This window comes from Ochotona curzoniae, unplaced genomic scaffold (genome assembly GCF_017591425.1).
Source record: "Ochotona curzoniae isolate NIBS_2020 unplaced genomic scaffold, NIBS_Ocur_1.0 scaffold_3208, whole genome shotgun sequence".
Classification (NCBI taxonomy): domain Eukaryota; kingdom Metazoa; phylum Chordata; class Mammalia; order Lagomorpha; family Ochotonidae; genus Ochotona; species Ochotona curzoniae.
The window spans coordinates 414,854-429,201 of record NW_024467106.1 but is presented as its reverse complement, the minus strand read 5'-3'; the positions used below and the strand labels follow the sequence as shown (position 1 = coordinate 429,201).

The window sequence follows — 14,348 nt, the reverse complement described above, 5'->3', positions numbered from 1 at the left end:
GGCACGGCGCGCGCCGATGACGCGCGGCTCGGGGCGGCTCGCGGCAGTGACGCACTTCCCGCGGCGCCTCGGCGGTTGCAGCGGCGCGGAGGGTCCCGGCGCCCACCATGACCCAGCAGGGCGCTGCGCTGCAGACCTACAACAACGAGCTGGTCAAGTGTGAGCGGCGGGCCGGGCGGGGGCGGCGGGCCCGGGAGGACCCCGCTGACCGCGCTGCGCTCCCGCCCCAGGCATGGAGGAGCTGTGCCAGAAGCGCGAGGAGCTCAGCCAGCAGATCCAGCAGGAGGAGGAGGAGAAGCAGCGGCTGCAGGTGGAGGTGCGGCAGCTGACCGAGAGGCTGGCCCGCGTCAACGAGAACCTGGCCTGCAAGATTGCCTCCCGCAACGAGTTCGACAGGACGATCGCCGAGACGGAGGCCGCCTACCTCAAGGTACGGGAGTGGCCGCGTCCTGTTGTCCGTCCCCGGAGACTGCAGCCTCCCAGGTCCCCCGACCCCCCAGCCCCCGACCCCCAACCTGGAGAGCTCACAGACCCTGCTCCCGGGGACTGCGCCTCCTAGACCCCCGACCACCCAGCGCCCGACCCCCAACCTGGAGAGCTCACAGGCCCTGCTCCCCAGGACTCCCAGACTCCCGACCACCCAGCGCCCGACCCCCAACCTGGAGAGCTCACAGGCCCTGCTCCCCAGGCTGCCATGCCTCCCAGGTCCCCCAACCACCCACCCGCTGTTCCCCAGATCCTGGAGAGCTCACAGACCCTGCTCAGCGTCCTCAAGAGGGAGACTGGCAACTTGGCCAAGGCCACCATGGCCGCGGAGCAGAAGGGCGGTGGTGGCAAGGACAGCTGACCGGGTGCCCCCCAGGAGAACAGCACCGTCTAGATACCAGCAGCCGACCTCTGCCCTGGCCTTGGGTGACCTGAGGAGCCCTGGACGCGGCTGCTGGCCACGGTCCTGGCCTCCCGCATGGCAGACCCCGGCGAGTGGATGCAGGCCTCTTTGCTGCCCCCTAGTCCTCGGCTGCTGAGCAGGCCCAGCGCTGTGTCCCCAGCCTGGGCCAGGGGAGGGGCCAGGCCAGTGGCCTGTGACTGTCAATAAAGGGTCTTTGTGGGGAGCCACACGGTCAGCCTGCGCCTGGTCAGTGAGCCTGCACCAGGCTGGCCTGCACAGCCCCCAAAGCTAGAGCTGGTGCACTGCCCAGCCCAATAGTCCCGAGTCGTCGTCCCCCACCCCCATGCCTGCCACTCAGCTTCAGACTGTGCTTGGCCAGTGCCACCGCTGTGCCCAGGGCCAATGTCCACTTTGGCTGTGTGTCTCCACAGGTTCTTGTAGCTATGGCAACCACCCCCAGCTCCAGCCAGGGCTGGGCCAGGCAGCATTGCAGGCCTGGAGCTGCAGCCAGGTCTCCCATGTGGGTACAGGGACCCCAGAGAGCTGGATGGGAAGTGGAGCAGCTGGGGTGTGGGATGCCAGCATCATAGTGCCACCCCTAGCCCTGCTGACCTCCAGCTCCCGGAAAACGGGCGCCTTCCTGGCTGCCCACCATCCCCTGTCCTTGGTGTTTCTGGGAGCTCACTTCAGGCCCCACAGCTGCAGCACTGCCCCCTCCCACGCCCCCTGGCCCAGTGGAGGCTGGAAGCAGGGGTATCATCCAGTGTTGCTGGTTTATTGAGTCACGATGGGGGAGGGCACTGTACGTCCTGCAGGAAGGCAGGCTTGGCAGGCAGGACCCCAGCCCTCCCCACGGGCTGGACCCATCTTCTGCCTCACACCCCCCAGGCCTGGGCTAGAAACCCACAGACCTGCCTCCAAGGACAAGGGGAGGAGAAAGCCGACGGGGGGGGGGGGGCACCGGGGGCCCAGCCTTGGCCATCCTGGCGGTGCCCATGTGGGCGTCAGAAGTAGAGGGCTGGCTCGCTGCGGAAGTCAGAGAGGTCGTCGGGACTGGCAGGTGTGAGCTGCAAGGTAAGGTGCATGCTGAGAGTGGTGCCAGTCGCAGGCTCCGCCCCAACCAGAGGCTCCCCCTGCCACACCACGGACCCCGCCCACAGGCTTGGCCCCGGTGGGCTAGCTCACCGTGACCTCCTGTGGCGGTGGCTCTGCCTCACGCACAGCCACGGGTTCCAGCATCTGCTCCTGCCATTTGCTGAAGGCCACGCAGTGCTTAGGAGTGTAGCTGGACAGGCCTGGGGGCAGGGGAGGACATGTGGGCACGTGGCTGGGCTCACCACTCCCGGCCCCCACAGGAGCAGGCGGGCACCCACCTGAGCCACCATCTGGCAGCCGCGGGCTCTCGGGTACCACGCTGCTCACAAGCGTGGCCCGCGGCAGGAAGAGTGCAAAGGGCTTCTCCTCCAGGCCGGACCCCGCCTCGTCATCCTCCTCCTCGTCCTCCCTTTCCTCTTCGTCCTCCTCCTCCTCGTCCTGTGCCAGGGAGCTCTCTGAAGGGTACTCGAAGGTGGTCTGCAGGCTCTGGTCGTTGAAGGAGATCTTCATCTGTAAGAGTCACCTGTCGGTCACGGGGATGCCAGCAGGCCCCTTGCCGGGCGCCCACGGCTGACCGGTCCCAAACCAGCCCTTGGGCGCTACCAGGCAGCCGTGCACGGGCTGAGCCAACAGCATACTGCCCCATCCTCCCCACCCCAAGCAGCCTCAGTCCCCAGACTGGGTGCCAGGGGCTAGCCCCTCCCACCCAGGCCTCTGCAGATCGGGGGCTGCACAGGGGCTAAGCTCCCGGGAGCATGGGGCGCCTGCTGCGTCCAGTAATGAATATGCAGCCATTCCCCAGCTCGAAATACAAGCTCCTCCCGGGCACGGAACATGGCCAGCTCAAGTTCAAGTTCTTCCTGCTGCCTCGGGGCTGCGCCCAGCCTCAATGGGGGACAGGCAGGGAGCTGGCCTTGGCTGCAGGGTCCAGAAACTGCCACCTCACCCCCGTCCCATGGCCAGGGCGAGTGGGCACAGCTCTCACACAGGAGCCAGGCCCTGCTTTGTGGCCATCTGCTCGGCCAGCTGGGCTCACAGCACCGGTGAGAACCTGCTGACCATGCCCACAGCAGACTGGGCAGGGCTATGGCCATCACAGTGGGTGCCAAGCTGTCTGGGCCTCCAGCACACTAGCTAGCCTGGGCACAGGGTCAACTCGTCCCTCCAGGATGGGCACTCCCAAAGGGTCCGGGGCTGGCCACAGACACAGGCAGGCAGGCTGCTAGGGCTGGGGGTCAGCACTGTGTCCACCTGACCAGCTCCTTGTGGCAGGGCCATGGGGGCTGGGCACACAGAGCCTGGTACAGCCTGGTTCACAGACCCATTTGCCCCCAGCTGGGGCCCCGGAGGGTACAGGTCAGTGGGTCACTGGACAACCCCTGACTCATGCTGCCGGGCCGGAAGCAGGACGGGCGGGGGGTGTGGCCAGCCTCCTGAGGACTTTGCCCCACACTGAGGCAGACAGGTGGGCCCCGGGCTGTGGCTCTCACAGGGGCCTTTGTTCTGCCCAGCCCGCCCAGCTGGTTCACGCCCAGCTCCAGTTACCCGGGGCTGAGCCCCAGCAGGCACAACTGCCTCCCAGCCCCCACCCGCCCCATGGGCTGGGGGGATGAAGGCAGGCAGCAGAGGCTGCGGGTGGGGCCGGCACTGCCAGGCTATGGGCAGAGAGGGAGGAATGGTCAGACCGGTGGGAGCCTGTTCAGATACATGCCATATCGCAGGGGGACGGGCGTCAGGGTGTGAAGGGACATCCGCCAATCTGGACCCTGAGCCGGGGTCCCCCTCCCCCCTCCAACAGGAAAGTGACCCGGCTGAGGCTGGTACCACCCATCATGCCGCCATCCCAGTCGCTGCCCACCTTCCAGTCCAGCTGCCCCCTCAGCCACCGCCGGCCACTTGGGGAGTGAAGCAGTGGACGGAGGACCTCTAAGCCTATATGTCACACCAAATACCACACAGCGTCGGGAAGGGGCAGTGTGGGCTGCCCACAGTTCAGCCCGACCAGCAGGCACCTGGCTCCTCCTGGGCAGGGCAGCTGGTGCAGGCACAGGCGGAAGTCGCGGCCAGCAGGTCACCTGGCCATGCCAGGCTCATCCATCTGGACCCCACCCTGGGGCTGGCACAGTGACGGGGCCTGCTCTGGCCCCACCTCCCACCACCTCTTCTAACCCCAGTGACCCCCCATGGTCCTGGTTCCTGCTGGAGATGAAGTGCCAGGCTGTGGACAGCAGCCCGGCACATGGCCAGGCCCACGGTGGACCGACATGGCCCTGCCCTCAGCACACCCATCTGTGGGCAGGGGTGAGCCAGGACTACCTCGCAGAGAGGAAGCAAGCTGGGTGTTGGTCCACCAGGCCCTGCCCTGCCATCCTTGCTGGAAACACATGAGGGGTGGGGCAGGTGCAATGCCCCAGCCCAGGGAGGGGCCGGGGCACCTGGCCAGGGCCTGATATGGTCTCAGGACCAAGGGAAAATGGGCAGGCAGCAGGGAGGCCTCAAAATTTCCCCTAGGGGACAAAAGCTGGCAGCTGAAAGGACCAGGAAGAATCCCAGAGCATTTGCAGTGCCCAGAGGGATCCAGGCCTGGGCTCCAGTGCCGCAGGCAGCCAGGCTCACCTGCCATCCGCTGCCCCCAGCAACACGGGCCTTTTCCCCAGTGGCCCTGGCTCACACCCTGGGGTGGGGCTCGTGCACGCACAGACACAGCACACATACATGTAAACACACGTATACACAGCACCAAACAGCTCCTACACAGCCAGGGCCTGGCCACCCCCTGGCACCTGCCAGGCCCAGCAGACCGAGAAGCAGGGACCCCGCATACCCCACTCTCTCCTGACCACAGCAGGCTGTCCTGAGAGACTAGAGCCAATGTACCAGGCCAGTTGAAGACACAGCCCTGAGGACTCACCCCAGGAACGGGCCAGCAGAGCCCACTCCCAGGAGCAGGCTGTGCCCATGGCCCCTGACTAACCTTCTTCCTGGAGGAGCCGGCCTTGGTGAGACAGGACTTCTGCAGGGCCAGATAGCCGCCAATCACCTCGATCTCGTGCACCGTGGGGTAGCGCTTCTTCAGCAGGCCTCCGGCCTCGTCCTGCCGCGCCCCATCCGGCCCAAACGGCCGCGGCTCACCAGGGGTTGGCTCCTGCTGGACACCCGGCTTCCTCTTGGGCACCACCACGAAGGTGTTGGTGCCCCGGTGCCGGAGCTCGGCAGAGGGCCTGGGGAGCCCCGGGCAGGGCAGCCTGGTGTCCTGGGGCTCCTCGTCCTCCTCCGAGTCCACATCATCAATAAAGGTGACCGGTAGCCCCGACTCCTGGCCATTCTTGGCTGGGCCAGGAGCCAGGTGGCCCTCGGCGGGCTCTGCGACCACCGCAGCCGGGGGCGAGGAGGGCCTCGGCCATCTGCCAGAGCGGCCATCGCCGCCGCCGTCCGTGAGCGTGACACCTGGCCTGGGGCCGCCGCCCTCCTCCTCCTCCTCCTCCTCGGGCGCCGAGGGAATCCTCCCCAGAGCAGCCTGCTGGGCTCCAGACTCCCGGTGGCCCGGGGAGGCACAGCCCACCTCCCTCTGTGGCCGCTCCGCGCGGGGCGGTTCCTGGGGAGGAGCGGCCGCAGGAGCCTTGCGCTTGGGGACAAACACGAAGGAATTGCGGGAGTTCGCGCGGAGGCTGGCTAGGGCCCGGGCCTGCAGATCGCCCGGGGGAACAGCGTTCCAGTCCGGCGCGGGGGCCGGCAGGATCTCGAAGGAGTCGTTGGCGCTGGTGGCGGACGCGACCCACTGGCGCTGGCTGGGAGTGGCACTGGCGGGGCTGGGCGCAGTGGCGGTGGCACTCGGGGTCCCGGGGCTGGCGGGAGGCGCCGGCGTCCCCGCCTTTGGCTTCCACTCGGCCGGCCGGGGTTCGGGCGCCGTGGCTCGGTGCAGGCCGCGCGGGTGGACGGTGAAGGAGTTGCTGCCCGTCTTTTGCAGGAACTCGCTGCGCCGAAGGCCGGGGCCCGGCCCGTCTCCGGGGCGCGCGGCTGGCGGCGAGCGACCGGGGCGCTCGCTGAGGCGCGGGGCGGCCGGTGGCGGTGGGGCGCGCGGGGCGGCCGGCGGCGGCGGGGCGCGCGGGGCGGTCGGCGGAGCGCGCGGGGCGGTCGGCGGGGCGCGCGGGGTGGCCGGCGCCGGGGCACGGGTGCGCTCCGGGCTCCCGCGGGGGCGCGTCGCGGCCGGAGGGTCGAACTTCTCCAGCAGGCGGCTGACGCGGCCGGCGGGCGGAACCTCCTCGTACACCAGCACCTCCGCGGCGCGGATGCGGGCGGTGCCGGCGGGCGCAGGGGGACCGGCGGGCGGGGAGCCGGGCGCCGACTCGATGATAAGGATGTTGTCGGCGCGGATGGCGCGCACTCCCGGGACTCGACGGTACAGGTCCAGCAGCGGCGGAGCCGCGCGCGCCGACTCGAGCCGCAAGAACGGGTTCTCGCGCAGCGGACCGAGACTCTCTGCCAGCACCGGCCGCTCGGCCGCCGGCGCCGCCCCCAGCGCGGCCAGCTTGGCGCGTCTCCGCTCCAGGATCTCCCGCTTCCAGGCGGGCATCACGCCGCGCGGCGCCGGCGCCCGCCCCAGGCCGGCCATGGCGGAGAGCGCGGCGGCCAGAGCCAGCGCGCACCGGACTGAGCACCCGGAGCACCCCGAGCGCCGCTGGCCCCGGCGCCGCCCACTCGGGGAGGCCGGCCCAGCCCAGCCTGCGCGCCGGCCACTGGCCGACACCCGGGCCCCGTGGTGCTCGCGCCGCTCATTGGCAGCCCCGACTTCCGCCTCTGCGCCCTGGGCCGCAGCACCCCGGGGCGCGCTGGGCGGGGCAGGACCTGGCGGACGGCCGGGGTGGACCCCTGGACTCGGCGCAGGAGTGACCTTGCTGAACTTCCTCGTCGCGCCAGCGCCCAGCCCGCCTTCGTGGGCGGTGAGCTCCCAGCCGGGGCCTCGCCTGCCCAGGGATGCTGCGGTGGTCAGCACGGGCCTTGCCCTGCCCCGTAGGCTGTTCTAGAAGGCACAGTCTGTCCGGATCCTCCAGCAGGAGGACCCCGCTGTGAAGGGAAGCTCCACCAGCAGCCAGGCCTCCCCAGGCAAGGGGCCACACAGCCCGCTCTGGGAAGGGCCGGTCAGTGACTGCTCCTGGGGCAATGCGGTTTCATGGGGGACTTGGTGATGTCCCACGCGATGGATCACGGTGGCCCTGCCCACTTGGCCGGCACTCGTCTGCGTTCCGAGTCCATCCTCGGCCCGGCGTCGGGGTGCCGCCCCCCGGCCTGACCCTGGGAGACACAGACACACAGACACACACACCGTGCATGGAGGACACACACCTCCCGGGGGGAACACTGAACATTTTATTGGATCTCGGCCATCGTGGAGCGCAAAGGCGCGCGGTCCTAGGGCTGGGTGTCCCCGCAGCTCCGGCCGCGGGCCCGGGGCGGCCGCGGCACTCGGTCTCGGGCGGGCCGGCTCTTCAGGGCGCTGGCCTGGGCTCCTGGGTCCATGCCAGCGGCCGAGGGCTGCACTCCACGCCGGGCGCTAGTTGACCCTGCAGGCGCGGACCATGAGCAGCTGCAGCAGGATGAAGACGGGCGACGCGATGAGGCCGAACCACAGCTCGCGCGCCTGCTCGGCCAGCTTCTGGCACAGCAGCATCTCGAAAACGAACTTGAGGCTGAGCACGGTGAGCACCCAGAAGAGGCGCAGCACGGCCAGCCGCCGCTCGCCGTCCTGGAACAGGCGCACCGCCACGATGGTGGTGAAGTAGGCGCTCAGCCCGTCGGCCGCGAACAGCGGCGCGAAGGCGGCCCACCACGACAGGCCGCGCGCCAGCCCGTCCACGCGCAGCGCCAGCAGCACGGAGAACACCAGCAGGGCCAGCAGGTGCACGAAGACCTCGAAGGGCGCAAAGCCCAGCCACTGCACCAGCTCCCGCAGCGAGAACAGCATGGCCGCGCGCCCGCCCCGGGCGGCCCGCTGACCGGCCTCGGCCCTGCGAGCCGCGCGGCGCGTCACTTCCGGGCGACGGCGGCGTGCCGGCAGCACCCGGGCGCGGATCGTCACTTCCGGGCGACGGCGGCCGCTGGGCCGCGGGTCCCCATGGCGCGCCCGCAGCTCCTGGTGCTCTTCGGCAGCCAGACGGGCACGGCGCAGGATGCGGCGGAGAGGCTCGGCCGCGAGGCGCGGCGCCGCGGGCTGGGCTGCCGCGTGCAGGCGCTGGACGCGTACCCAGTGGTGAGGACGCGGGGCGTCCTGGGGACCCCGACCCCGCGAGAGCCGTCCTGGGAACCTCGACGCCGAGCGAGGCGTCCTGGGAACCCCGAGCAAGCCTCAGGCGCCTGTCTCCCTTGCAGGCGAACCTGATCCACGAGCCCCTCGCGATCTTCGTTTGCGCCACCGCGGGCCAGGGAGACCCGCCGGACAACATGAAGGTGCGTGGCCCTCCGCGGGCAGCGCTGGCCCGGGCCCGTGGCCAGCCCTCGAGGAAGGGAAGGGGGATAGGCCGAGTCCTGAGGGGCCAGCGGTGGGGTGGAGGGGGCCGTGGGGTGGGGTGATGGCCCTGTGTGGTCTGCATCCTGACCGTGTGCCCGGACATGGAACGTGGGGACATGGGGTAGAGGGGTCCATGGGTGTGGGTCACGCGGTGGACGTGGCATGCAGGGAGTCATGGGTACAGGCCACACAGTGGACGAGGGCTGCAAGGCATGGTGGACAGCAGGTCCACCGAGTGCACAGACGTGGTAGTGGCCGGGCCTCCAGGGCACAGTGGGTGCCCAGAAGTGTGAAGGAGGATGCCCAGCAGCCAGGGCTGGGAGGGGAGGAATGGGGGGCTCAGCATGGACTCCAACTCAAAGCCACAGGGAGGTCAAACAAAATCAGACCAGCCACAGGCCAGGGAACTCAAAACGGAGATGCATGGAGGGGCAGACACCTCCTGGGTCCCTGCAACACAGTGGTGCCAGTGACCGTCCCACGGCCCACAGGAAGCCGGAGGCGTCTTCTGAGAAGGCTGTGGGGCCATGGAACAAAGCTGGCCCATCACCATCGCTGTGGGACAGCCACATAGTGGATATTTGCTCAGAGAGCCCTGGAGGGTGCCACGTGCTCGGAGCACAGCAGGGAGAGTAGAGGCAGGCAAGGGATTCAACACCCAAGCTCAGACAGCCGGGACTACACAGTAGGACATGAAGCACACGGTTGGCACATGGAGCAGGCAGTCAGGATACAGAGCCCACGGTCGGGACACGCAGCATACAGTCAGGATATGGAGCACACGACCAGGACACAATTAGAGACCCAGCAGGTGTGGCAGGGAGCTGGCCAGGCTGAAATGAAAGATCCCAGATGAGCTGGGGTGTCCTGGTGGGCAGTGGGGCACGTGTGAGGGCACCAAGCAGGCAGATTGGCTTGTCAGCCAGCCTGCAGCTTGGGCTCTGGGTCAGTCCTGGGTCTGAGGGGGCCCCACATCCGCCCTAGCACACCCACAGACGGGCAGTGGACGCAGCAGGAAGCCAGTGCTGTGGGGTGTAGTGGGCCACGGAGGGGTCAGCTCTGGTGGGAGACAAAGGGACAAGGCCCCAGACGCTCCTGGGTGCCAGGGCCAGGTGGGCCTGTCCCGAGAAGGCTGTCCCTACCCCAGCGGTATGGCTCTGGGCTGGCATTGCCTCCGGGGTCTCGCATGGTGTCCGAGTTTTCTCCATACTTGTAGGGAGGGAAGGGGAGTGATCACCCACTGCCTCACCCCCACCCAGCAGGCCCGGGCCAGGCTTCCTCTGGCCACGTGGGTGTGGGCGCTGGGTCAGCCACCTCTTGTAGAGGCAGTCCCTGCTGCCCCTGCCCGGGCCTTTGACGGCTTGCTGTGGCTGCAGAGTTTCTGGCGGTTCATATTCCGCAAGCAGCTGCCGCACACCTCCCTCTGCCAGCTGGACTTCGCCGTCCTGGGCTTCGGGGACTCCTCCTATGCCAAGTGAGTGGGGGCCCTGTGGTATCCCAGTGGCACGTGGCTGTCCAGACCCCCAGGGCCAGCGTGCCTCAGCTCCCCTTCGTGTGGTGGAGAACAGGCAGTGGGGCGGGTGACAGCACAGCCTATGCTAGGCATGGGCCAGCAGAGGGACAGGGCTGCTCTCCAGGGCTGGGCCAGCCTGGCTGTCCCTGCAGGTTCAACTTTGTGGCCAAGAAGCTGCACCGCCGGCTGCTGCAGCTAGGGGGCAGCGCCCTGCTGCCCGCCTGCCTGGGGGACGACCAGCACGAGCTGGGGTGAGTGGCTGGCCCAGGGGGTGCTGGGGCCCACCGGCAAGGCCCCCCACGTGACGTCCTAAGCTGTGCCCGTCTGCCCAGGCCTGATGCTGCCATGGACCCCTGGCTGCATGACCTATGGGGGAAGGTCCTGCCGCTACTGCCTGTGCCGCCCGGCCTCACTGTGATCCCCCCCGGAGTCCCGTGAGTTGGGGCCCGTCAGCCCTGCAGTGGGGTGGGCGGGGCCCCAGAAAGAAGCCCAGGTGTGACACCTGCCCCTCCCCACAGCCTCCCTGCCAGGTTCACCCTGCAGTTCCTCCAGGAGTCCCCCAGTAGGAGCCCAGAGGAGCCACACGTGGCTGAGCCTCGGGGCGCCCCTACAGAGGCACGGCCCTTCCTGGCCCCCGTCGTCAGCAACCAGCGGGTGACCGGCCCCACGCACTTCCAGGACGTTCGCCTGATAGAGTTTGACATAGCAGGCTCTGGCATCAGGTGAGGGCTGTGGGCAGAGTCCCAGGGGGCTGGCCAAACCCCCAGCCCCGCCGACATGGCTCCCCTCCCACCAGCTACACTGCCGGCGACGTGGTGCTGATCCAGCCAGCCAATGCCGCCCAGCACGTCCAGCAGTTCTGCCAGGTGCTGGGCCTGGACCCTGACCGGCACTTCCTGCTGGAGCCACAGGAGCCAGGTGAGCCGGGTGGAGCTGACCCTCCTCTGCCCTTCCCTGCCCACCCATGTCCTCCACCGGCCACCAAGGCCTCCTGCTGGCCACTGCAGATGCCCCCAACCTCGTGGGACTGCCCCAACCCTGCTCTGTCAGGCACCTGGTGTCACAGTACCTGGACATTGCCAGCGTGCCCCGTCGCTCCTTCTTCGAGCTACTGGCCTGCCTCTCACCCCATGAGCTGGAGCGGGAGAAGCTGATGGAGCTGGCGTCGGGGCCCGGCCAGGAAGAGCGGCATGAGTATTGCACACGGCCCCGTAGGACAGTGCTGGAGGTGAGGCCGGGTGGGTGCCTGTTCACCCAGGGCCCCAGGCCCTGCCCCTGCTCGCCAAGCCCTGCCACTCCCAATGCCCACCCTAGGTGCTGTGTGACTTCCCGCACTCTGCGGCCGCTGTCCCTCCGGACTACCTGCTGGACCTCATTCCTCCAATCCGGCCCCGGGCCTTCTCCATCGCCTCCTCCCTGCTGGTGAGTGAGCCGGTGCAGGCCAGTGGGCGGGCCAGCCTCTGGACAGCACCTTGGTCCAGGCCAACGCAGCGCCTGCTGTCCCCACCCCAGGTACACCCCTCGCGGCTACAGATCTTGGTGGCCGTGGTGCAGTACCGGACCCGCCTCAAGGAGCCACGCCGCGGCCTCTGCTCATCCTGGCTGGCTTCCCTGGACCCTGCGCAAGGTGACCCCTGTTCCCTACCCTCGGCCCGGCCCAGCCCCAAGCCCCTTCATGCCACCTCCCTCCCACCGCAGGACCCGTCCAGGTGCCCCTGTGGGTACGACCCGGGGGCCTGACCTTCCCTGACACGCCGGACACGCCAGTGATCATGGTCGGGGCAGGCACTGGCGTGGCCCCTTTCCGAGCTGCAGTGCAGGAGCGCGTGGCCCAGGGCCGGACCGGTGAGTATGCAGGGCTGTGGGGAGAGGGCTGCTGGGCCTGGACAGGCTCGAGGCCCCCTTGTGCATCCTCCCCAGGGAACTATTTATTTTTCGGCTGCCGCCGACGGGACCAAGACTTCTACTGGGAGGCAGAGTGGCAGCTCCTGGAGGCGCGCGGCTGCCTGGCGCTGGTCACGGCCTTCTCCCGGGAGCAGGTGGGTGCCGGGGTGGGTGGGGCGCATGGAAGGGGGTGCCGGCTCACACCCCACACTCCCTCCTAGGAGTACAAGGTGTATGTGCAGCACCGTCTTCGGGAGCACGGGCCGCTGGTGTGGGAGCTGCTAGACCGCCGTGGGGCCTGCCTCTACCTGGCAGGGTAAGGGGCTGCGGGGAGGAGGGGCTCCCTGCCCGGGGCTCTGCGCCCCCTCACCTGCTCCTGGCCACCCGCAGCAACGCCAAGCACCTGCCGGCAGAGGTCTCTGAGGCCGTCACAGCCATCCTGCAGCGCGAGGGCAGGCTCTCCGGCCCCGAGGCTGCCGCCTACCTGGCCAGGCTGGAGCGGACCCGGCGCTTCCAGACGGAGACATGGGCCTGACCCCGCCTGGCCCTCCAGCCTCATCTGACCTGAGGCCATGCCCTCACTCAGTCAGACCTTGTTGGAGCGTTGGGGCAGACGACGTGGGCCTTGTCCTGGGTCCAGGCTGCCCTTCCCACCACTTCACAGCTTTGTCCACGTCCACCCTGGACCTGTCCACTGGGCCGCTCCTGGCCTCCCTAGGCTGGGTCCTGACCTCGCGAGCCCAGAGAGTAAACGGAAGCACTGGGACCCCAGCTGTGTGTGTTCTTTGTTTCTGCTTGACCTGGTGTCCTGGGCGGTGGGTGGGCTGTGGTACCAGGGTCCCTGGGGACAGTGAGGACCTGGGGTGGGTGTGCCCATGTGTGTGCACCTGCTGGGCTGCCTGGTTTAATACGCGGAGGTGGCACTGGGAGGGGCGCAGCAGGGAGGGGTGTGGCTGCTCCAACTGGGAAATCCGGTCTGGGAGCTGGGCGGTGCTTGCCTCCCCCACTGCAGTCGGGCATCTCACGGACACTTGCTGACCGGGACTGGACGTGGCAGGGGCCAGCAGCTCGTGGGCCTGTTCGCTGCTAGGTCCCACGGGTGGGTGACATCTGGAGACCACTGGAGGTCAGTGCTGGAGCCAGGGTGGAGTCCAGGCCCTGTGCGGCCCCGGGCCTCGCTGACCCTCGCGCTCAACACCCCTGTCAGCACACTGGGGTCCCCTGCCACCACCAGCCCTGACTCCTGCCCCAGGGCCCCCTCCCCTGGCTTGGGCCACCTCACCTCCACTTTGACCCAGCCTTGCTATGGGCCCAGCAGTCGGCCTCAGGCTTCTCCCAGCCCCCAGGGCCTGGACCTGCCGAGCCAGGGGCCAGCAGATGAGGGGGATGCTCGGCCACAGGACAGCGAGCCCTTGCTGGGGGCCGTGGCCCTGGACAGTGTGTGGGCGCTGCCGGCCGGGCGGGAGCAGGGCGAGGCCCCAGAGGAGTGTCCTGTCTGCACGGAGCCCTACGGGCCCGGCCAGCGCCGCCTGGCCCTGCTGAACTGTGGCCACGGCCTGTGCCTGGGCTGCTTGCACCGGCTGCTGGGCATAGCGCCCACCGTGGACCTGGGTCGTGTGCGCTGCCCGTTGTGTCGTCAGAGGACACCTGTGCTGGAGTGGGAGATCTGCCGGCTGCAGGAGGAGTTGCTGCAGGCCGACGCACCCCAGCGGCCCCGGCCCCCGACACCACCCGCCCCGCCGGGCCGGAGCCCTGGCCCCTGGGGCTGCCTGGAGCACCGCTACCAGCTACGCTTCCTGGCTGGACCCGTGGGCGGCCGGGGCTTCCTGCCCTTCCTGCCCTGCCCGCCCGGCCTGGGGACCCGGCTGTGGGCACTGCGGGAACGGGGACCCTGTGCCCGCCGCCTGGTGCTGCTGGGCCTGCTGGGGCTCGAGCTGCTGGGCCTGCTGCTCATCTTCGCCCCGCTCACCCTGCTGGGCCTGCTATTCCTGCTGCTGGACGGGGCACGTCGCTGAGCTCGGCCCCACGCCGTGGCCTTCCCTGGCAGGGGCATCACCCAGCCCAAGGACACCACCCCAAGGACACCACCACAGGACAGGCTGGGAGCAGCAGGCGCCAACATGGACAGACCTGAAGGTCAGGGCGGCCCAGGGGAGGGGCCTGATCCCACGTGAGCAGCCCGTCGGGACTCCTTGCCCACCCTGCCCTGGCAGCCGACTGCATGGCCATGCCCCCCTCCCCGGGTTTGGGGGTACCTGAGCAGTGGCACAATAAACACGGCTGAGCCAGCCTGCTCACCCCGATCCGCCGTTCAGGCAGTCCCTGCTCCACTCTGAGCCCCTTCGTCCTCCATGACCTCAGCCAGACACACTCACTGGGCTGAGCAGCAGGCCTGGCCTCGGCCCCACGGAGCAACAAATGGTCACCGGGCAACTGCCCCGACTGCCCCGGGCCTGCGCCGG

The 14,348-nt window shown here is 69.1% G+C and overlaps 4 protein-coding genes across 7 annotated transcripts; 2 read left to right on the top strand and 2 right to left on the bottom strand.

Annotated features, from left to right (window-relative positions):
• The first annotated feature begins 65 nt into the window (after positions 1-65).
• Positions 66-1,118, top strand: SSNA1 (SS nuclear autoantigen 1). The gene is made up of 3 exons (XM_040962785.1): positions 66-159; positions 231-430; positions 737-1,118. The coding sequence occupies exons 1-3, from the start codon at positions 108-110 to the stop codon at positions 845-847; spliced, it is 363 nt and encodes a 120-aa protein (XP_040818719.1). The 5' UTR covers positions 66-107; the 3' UTR covers positions 848-1,118.
• Positions 1,119-1,643: 525 nt separating this feature from the next.
• On the bottom strand, positions 1,644-6,777 carry TPRN (taperin). The gene is made up of 4 exons (XM_041004632.1): positions 4,959-6,777; positions 2,263-2,494; positions 2,075-2,184; positions 1,644-1,956 (listed from the first exon to the last, which is right to left on the bottom strand). Exons 1-4 carry the CDS (start codon positions 6,594-6,596, stop codon positions 1,894-1,896), a joined length of 2,043 nt encoding a protein of 680 aa, XP_040860566.1. The 5' UTR covers positions 6,597-6,777; the 3' UTR covers positions 1,644-1,893.
• Positions 6,778-6,812: 35 nt separating this feature from the next.
• TMEM203 (transmembrane protein 203) lies at positions 6,813-7,972 on the bottom strand. The gene has a single exon (XM_040962825.1). The coding sequence runs from the start codon at positions 7,944-7,946 to the stop codon at positions 7,536-7,538; it is 411 nt and encodes a 136-aa protein (XP_040818759.1). The 5' UTR covers positions 7,947-7,972; the 3' UTR covers positions 6,813-7,535.
• A 119-nt stretch (positions 7,973-8,091) lies between these two features.
• On the top strand, positions 8,092-12,625 carry NDOR1 (NADPH dependent diflavin oxidoreductase 1). Of its 4 annotated transcripts, none has more exons than XM_040963413.1 (14): positions 8,092-8,231; positions 8,351-8,428; positions 9,866-9,963; positions 10,155-10,253; positions 10,335-10,436; positions 10,521-10,724; positions 10,799-10,920; positions 11,010-11,230; positions 11,317-11,424; positions 11,536-11,629; positions 11,701-11,847; positions 11,923-12,041; positions 12,108-12,202; positions 12,277-12,625. In XM_040963413.1, the coding sequence occupies exons 1-14, from the start codon at positions 8,097-8,099 to the stop codon at positions 12,419-12,421; spliced, it is 1,767 nt and encodes a 588-aa protein (XP_040819347.1). In that variant the 5' UTR covers positions 8,092-8,096; the 3' UTR covers positions 12,422-12,625. The 4 variants fall into 4 exon arrangements, with proteins under 4 accessions (XP_040819347.1, XP_040819345.1, XP_040819346.1 ...); XM_040963411.1 differs by having other exon boundaries at positions 11,515-11,629; XM_040963412.1 differs by having other exon boundaries at positions 10,799-10,929; positions 11,515-11,629.
• The last annotated feature ends 1,723 nt before the right edge of the window (positions 12,626-14,348 follow it).